General features: G+C 40.5%; 1 protein-coding gene across 1 annotated transcript; it reads left to right on the forward strand.

Annotated features, from left to right (window-relative positions):
* LOC105545917 (5-hydroxytryptamine receptor 1E-like) lies at positions 1-980 on the forward strand (the record flags this gene model as incomplete). Its single annotated transcript, XM_011988978.1, has 1 exon — positions 1-980. A coding segment is annotated over one exon (681 nt), but the record flags the coding sequence as incomplete, so codon positions are not given.
* Positions 981-7,132: the final 6,152 nt, after the last annotated feature.

The raw sequence follows: 7,132 nt of genomic DNA on the forward strand, positions 1-7,132 counted from the left end.
GCGCTGATGATCCTCACCGTCTGGACCATCTCCATTTTCATCTCCATGCCCCCTCTGTTCTGGAGGAGCCACCGCCGCCTAAGCCCTCCCCCTAGCCAGTGCACCATCCAGCACGACCATGTTATCTACACCATTTACTCCACGCTGGGTGCGTTTTATATCCCCTTGACTTTAATACTGATTCTCTATTACCGGATTTACCACGCGGCCAAGAGCCTTTACCAGAAAAGGGGATCGAGTCGGCACTTAAGCAACAGAAGCACAGATAGCCAGAATTCTTTTGCAAATTGTAAACTTACACAGACTTTCTGTGTGTCTGACTTCTCCACTTCAGACCCTACCACAGAGTTTGAAAAGTTCCATGCCTCCATCAGGATCCCACCCTTCGACAATGATCTAGATCACCCAGGAGAACGCCAGCAGATTTCTAGCACCAGGGAACGGAAGGCAGCGCGCATCCTGGGGTTGATTCTGAGCGCATTCATTTTGTCCTGGCTGCCATTTTTCATCAAAGAGTTGATTGTGGGTCTGAGCATCTACACCGTGTCCTCGGAAGTGGCCGATTTTCTGACGTGGCTCGGTTATGTCAATTCTCTGATCAACCCTCTGCTCTATACGAGTTTTAATGAAGATTTTAAGCTGGCTTTTAAAAAGCTCATTAGATGCCGAGAGCATGCTTAGACTGTCAAAAGCTAAAAGGCACGACTTTTACCAGAGCCTCATGAGTGGATGGGGGTAAGGGGTGCAACTTATTAATTCTTGGACATACTTGGTTCAGGAGAGTTTGTAAGTATGTGTGGTCTTGTTTTCTTGTTTGTTTGTTTGTTTGTTTGTTTTGTTCTGTTTTGTTTGAGGATTGTTATTTGGCGTGCTGTTTTCTACCTCTGGTCTTATCTGTGATACATAATTTCAAATAAACATTATCATACAAAAACATAAATTTTGTAGAAGTAATAATAAGGTGAAATAGTAAATACTTTTTATGGGCTTGGTTTTTCCTAGTCATTTCAGTTACCCTGCAATTAAAGAATGCCAAAAATATCTTTATTTGCAGAATTTCTTATTACTTATAAATTAAATACCTGATAATGCCCTCTATGGCATTAAATCTGAGATTATGGCTCTATCTGCATACATATTCCAGTGGGAATTGCATGACTGCGTAAAGAATTCAAAGAAAGTGATGTGCTGTCATCTACTGCTTGCAGACCTGAGCTAAAGTCGTTTACTGTAGCACTGTGACTACATAGCCTATTCCTTTCAGGTAAAAATAGTACAGCTGGCTTGTCCTTTTTAGTTCATGATTAAATACACTTCCTCGTTTTCTAAAATGGAAATACCTGGAATAAATGCACTGGCAGTTTTCTGTCTTTTACTATGAATATAAAACATAAAGCAAATAAGAAATCATCTAAATCTACTTTGGTCAGTGTGTTGCGATATTACCTGATAGACACATTGGGTCTCCTCCAATTCTAAAATCTATCCCAGCTAAGCCTCCTATATACACTTTCACTGTAGCAGGGCTAAGGTGGGAGTACATGTCAAATTTGGAAAACTTTTTAAGAAGCTTAATGAGGTGCAGTGATCAAATGACAGAATATATTATCTGAAGAACTTCGTTGGAGAATATTACTCATTAAATTAACAGTTGCGGCTGGGCATGGTGGCTCATTCCTGTAATCCCAGCACTTCAGAAGGCTGAGGCAGGTGCATCACCTGAGGTCAGGAGTTCGAGACCAACCTGGCCAACATGGTGAAACCCCATATCTGCTAAAAATGCAAAAATTAGCTAGGCATGGTAGCACGTGCCTGTAATCCCAGCTACTCGGGAGGCTGAGGCAGGAGAATCACTTGAACCTGGGAGGCAGAGGTTGCACTGAGCAGAGATCGTGCCACTGCACTCCAGCCTGGGCAACAGAGTGAGACCCTGTCTCAAAAAAAAAAAAAAAATTACCAGTTGGGCTCTTGGAGAAAAAAAGTAAAAGTTGAAAATCTGTGTTTACACTAAAGGCCACTCATCAGGATATGAGAATGAAATTGTATCTCCCAGAATAACTGTGGCTTCCGTGCCAGACTCTACCCTGGGACCAGGAGGCTGCAGATGGGACCTGAGGCCATGGGTGTGGCCTGAGAAGGAGTGACTGCTATAGTCACATGGAGGAGTACACCATTACAAAGTCAAGAGTGAGGGCAGGAGGACTGAAAGTTTGTACATTCTTGCACCTACTCCTAAGTAGGTGACCGTTCTCAACCTCTGCTCCTAGTTCTCTCATCCACAGCCTCTCCCCATCGCTTCACTCTTCTTTGTAGGGAGAAGACATTGATTTGCCTCCTTTCCACCTCTGTGTTTTTAGTCCTTCAATCAATCCCTTCTCAACCTTACTAGAATCTTACTTCTTACACCTAACCTCCCTCTGCACATTCCTTTCTCCCTCTCCATCTCAACACTTTTCCTCCCCACTCCTCTTTAATTTCATCTATTACTTTACTCAAATCTCTTGGACACAAAAATCAACTTCCTCTGGCCCTACTTCCCCATCAAGATCCTACTTCATCTCTCCCTTAACTCTCTCACCTGGGTTTCTCCAATCATTAATCCACTCATTCTGCATCCACTTCTCACCTTCCACTGACTTTTCTATCCTTTTCCATCTGAGTATACCCTAGTTCTCCCAAACTTATCTCCCAAAGGTCACTGGAGACTTGCCAGTAGCCCTTCTCTGCATCTCTACCTGTCATTCTCTCATCAGTTACAACAGCTAACCATCCCTTTCATGTTTAAGCCCATACCTTCCAGGACATTTTGCTCTCCTAGTTATCCAACTACCTCCTTGTCTCTTTATTCTTTGTCTCCTTTCCTTCCCCCTGGGGCTTTGTCCTCAGCAATCACCTCCTATAGCTCTATATTCCATCCCAACTTTGGCCATTTCAACTGTTAGTTTCATGCCTGTAGCTCCCAAATTTGTGACTTTAGTCCTGATCTTTCTCTTAAACTGCAGACCCATAAGTTACATCTGGTGAGCCTCTCCCTATGAATATTTCTTTGGTACCTCAAACACAGCCTTCCTATACTTAACTCAGGATAATTTCCCCACACTCAAGCCTTCTCCTCTTTCTACCTTCTCAGTCTCAGATAACAGAATTACCATGCTTTTTATCATTCCTATTAGATGAATGTTATTCTCTCTCTTTGCCTCAGGTCTCCAACATCCAGATAGTCCTGAAGTCTTGTCCATTTACCTCTACAGAAACATGTGTTTATGCCACCTCACTCTCCAATAAGTTGGTCCTCTCCCCTAGATCAAATGTTATTTGATCCACCTGCCTCTGGATTCTCCCACCTGCAACTCGGCCCCCGCACATCTCCCAGTGTGAGTTTCTCACTGAGGCATCTCCAGACTAGCCGCATTAGCGGCACCTGAGAACTTGTTAGAAATGCAAAAGCAAGGGCCCCATTCAAAACCTACTGAATCAAAAATTAAGAGTGGAGCCCATTAATCTCTGTTTTAATAAGCCTTCCAGGAGATTCTGATACAAGCTGAAGTTTGAGTCACTATTTTAGAGCATACAGTAGATTTTTAATTGCATTGTTCAAAATCCTTTACTCTTTCCCTAGCAATATAAAATAAATTAATAGTCCATAGTATAGCATTCAAGGCCTCTTACTTTGTGACCCCAAACTATCTTTGCAGAGTTATATCTCACCACTTCTTTTCACCTACTTCACGCTCCAGAAAAATGTGAGTATTACCTGTGCTTTCTAAACTCCCCTAACATTTGATCCCATTGCTTTAGAAACCTGACCTCCATGGCTTCACATCTTTCTTCCACCAATGCTTCATATGTAGCTCAAATGCAATCTCTTCTAAAAAGTCTTCCTGAGATACTTCTTCCTTCCCTGTCCCTATGGAAGTCCTCTCTCCCAGCTCTATGCTCCCATATAACTTCACTTGTATCTCTAATATTATATGCATCCTATCTTCTAGCACATTTGTTTGTGTATTTGTGCTGTCTTCTCTAGTATATTGTGAGCTCCTTGAGGGCAGGGACTGTGTCTGTTTCCTCTCTGTATCTCTAGGGACTCCTACAGTGTTTTACACACAGTTGGCACTCAATGTCTGTTAATGTGAATGGAATTAAGTCCCTGGAGGAGAAAATGTAAATGTGACATCTTTTCTCCGTGAGAAAACAAAACTTCCAAAATTCCATGGTTCTATACTGACCCTTTTTTTTTCCAAAGCTTACCCTGACATTCCAGGTTTGTTTCGAAAAATTCTGGGAAAAAATTTTATATAGAAAGAAAATAAATTTCTCATTGAATATAAGTGAATATCCTTTATTAATTAGGATTCCAGATAAGCTGTTCTCAAAAGAGAGAAAGGAAAAAGGAGAGATTCGATACAAGGGGACAAAGAACAATATCTGCCACAAGGGGCTATTGGTTTCTGTATGAGCAACTCAAATATTACTGGGAAAGTCACATGGCTGCCCAGCTAGTGGTTATTTATGCACAAGGATGTTGGCATCTAAATTACAGGTGATTTTACCAAGATTGTGCCTACGCTCAAAATTAGTATTTATTATGACTACAATATCTAGAAAGTATATGAGCAACTCACACTGCTTTCCCATTATCCTCCAGATACTATCTTTGAAAATTCTTGGCAATTATAAAAGTTTTAAAGTTTTAAGAGTCTAAGTAAATAAAATCAAAAAGCAGATGCATAATAATTTTTACTTGCTTATTTTCATTAACTCATTTCCTAATTATGAGGTAAGTCCTAATTAAATACATTTATCTCACAGCTGCCTCTGCCCTTAGCAAAGAAGTTGCATATATTTCCTGGTATAAACCAAACCTGTTGAAAAATAATCTATTATTTGCTTCGCTTATTGAGTCAATAGTGCCAGCTGCCATTGACTACTGTTGTCCCCTTTAAATTAAAGCTTGAATGAAGTAATAGTACCTTTTATTAAGGTCAGTGTTTCTCATGCAAACATTAGTATGCTAAAAGTAAGTCCTAGGGATGGCATTTTGATTACCTCCATTAGAAATTAGGACTTCTTAGTTTTCCATTCTTGGTGAAAGAATTCTTGAATATAAGTCACTCCCTGGTAGACCTGACAGGTCCTTTAGTTACAACAGGTGGCAGTAAGAACCCCCATTAGCATTGCTACCATGGTCTGCTTTGGGTAACACTACAGGCCTCCTACACTTCTGGACTTCAGTTGTCAAACTCTGATAATTACTTTTGAGGTAAGTTCCTAAATAAATTCCAGCAACTGCACTGGCTTCCAGCACAACGCATTTTAGTTTCAACCATCACATTGGTCTTGGTCTACTAATGTGTGTGCTGCCTTAGCTTAGTTTGTAAGGTCTTCTACACACAACTTTTAACTCCATTATGCACAGCATTTGCAAAAGCAGTGATAGCATTGGAAAAATTAGTGAAAAGAAGCATATGACTATGACAAGAATACAAGTAAAGACAATTTTTAAGTAAAAGTGCTAAGAAAATGACAACCATTGCATATGAGAATGGGATCAAATCTTGCTCAATTTTCAAGGACTGCCACATGTAACAGGTGAAGACCACTGCACCTAAAGTATGGACAATAATTAAGGAGAAAAGAAGGAAAAGGGACTGTGTCTGTTTCCTCTCTGTATCTCTAGGGACCCCTACAGTGTTTTACACACAGTCAGCACTCAATGTCTGTTAATGTGAATGGAATTATAGAGATATAAAAGTGTCTGAGCACCACACAGTAGTTTTAAAAGGAGTTTGGGAATATGTGTAGGCATTTCAGTTGTCTCCATAGAGAATAGTAATGGCATTTTTGTGGTAGGATTCAGTAAGTCTAAATCCTGCAGTAGATAAACCAGTCCCACTCAATAAAGGATTGTCCCACCCAAAATACCAATATCACCACCTGCTGAGAAATTCACAAGTATCAGCATCAACATGGGATGCTCAGAAGTCTAATGTTAATTTAGAAGTTGACTAGGGGTTGTTTGAGAACTTAAAGGTGAAGCATGGTGAACATGTGGCTTACAAGATTTCATTAAGAGCCATGAAAGGTTTCAAAGTTTCAAAGCCAATTTGAATTTACTCAACATTAAAGTGAGGGTCAAGCCAGCAAACGAAAACACCACAATGATTAAAGAGTTTCCCATGACATTGGCAGAAGTAACTAAGAAAGGGGCCCAATAAAATGCCTATCAGCAAAGAGGAGTGTGTGCATGGTATTAATGCTTCAGAGGATTGACTCACATCCTTATTTGATGGAAAACCTTACAAAGACTATAAGTATAGTCTTACCTAAGCCACCTCAGATTTAAAATTAAAAAGGATTTGATGGACAACCTTCAGACCTTAACTAGTTGATACATTGGAGAGCTTGTCTTAAATTGGAGAGAAAGCAAGAGTGTTATCCAATTCACGTGTCCTCAAGTAATGATGTTATGAGGTGGAATCTCAGGCACTGGTCCATAAGAGAAGGAGACATTTCAAATGGTAGGAAGGAAACATAGGATATTCTTGGGACCCTAAAATTATCCAAGGACATCCAACCCTAAAATTACCCAAGGACATAGGGGATGTTGTCCAAGGACATAGGGAATGTCCTTGGATAATTTCAGGGTTTCAAGAATATCCAGTGTACCCCTAGAGGGATCATCTAGGACCACACCCTAGAGAATATACAGTGGGTTTCAGCCTTACCACAAAAATGGTTTGAAATTATTTTCTTCAGAATAAATAGGGATCACTCTGAGGGGAAATTCCTTCAGTAAAGTCATCTATTGCCTGCCTGGAAGCACCTAGCACAGAGCATGGTGGCATGTAATTTATATAATATATATATTGGGTGAACTTAATTGGAATGGATACATTGATTATAGATTTCAAGAAGTTTAGAAGGAGGCCAGGTTCAGTGTCTCACACCTATAATCCCAGCACTTTGGGAGGCCAAGGTGGGCATATCACCTCAGGTCAGGAGTTCAAGACCAGCCTGGCCAACACAGGGAACCTCATCTCTACTAAAAATACAAAAATTAGCCAGTTGTGGTAGTGAACACCTGTAATCCCAGCTACGCAGGAGACTGAGGCAGGAGAATCACTTGAATCCA

Source organism: Mandrillus leucophaeus, unplaced genomic scaffold (genome assembly GCF_000951045.1).
Source record: "Mandrillus leucophaeus isolate KB7577 unplaced genomic scaffold, Mleu.le_1.0 Scaffold1092, whole genome shotgun sequence".
NCBI classification, from domain to species: Eukaryota; Metazoa; Chordata; class Mammalia; order Primates; family Cercopithecidae; genus Mandrillus; species Mandrillus leucophaeus.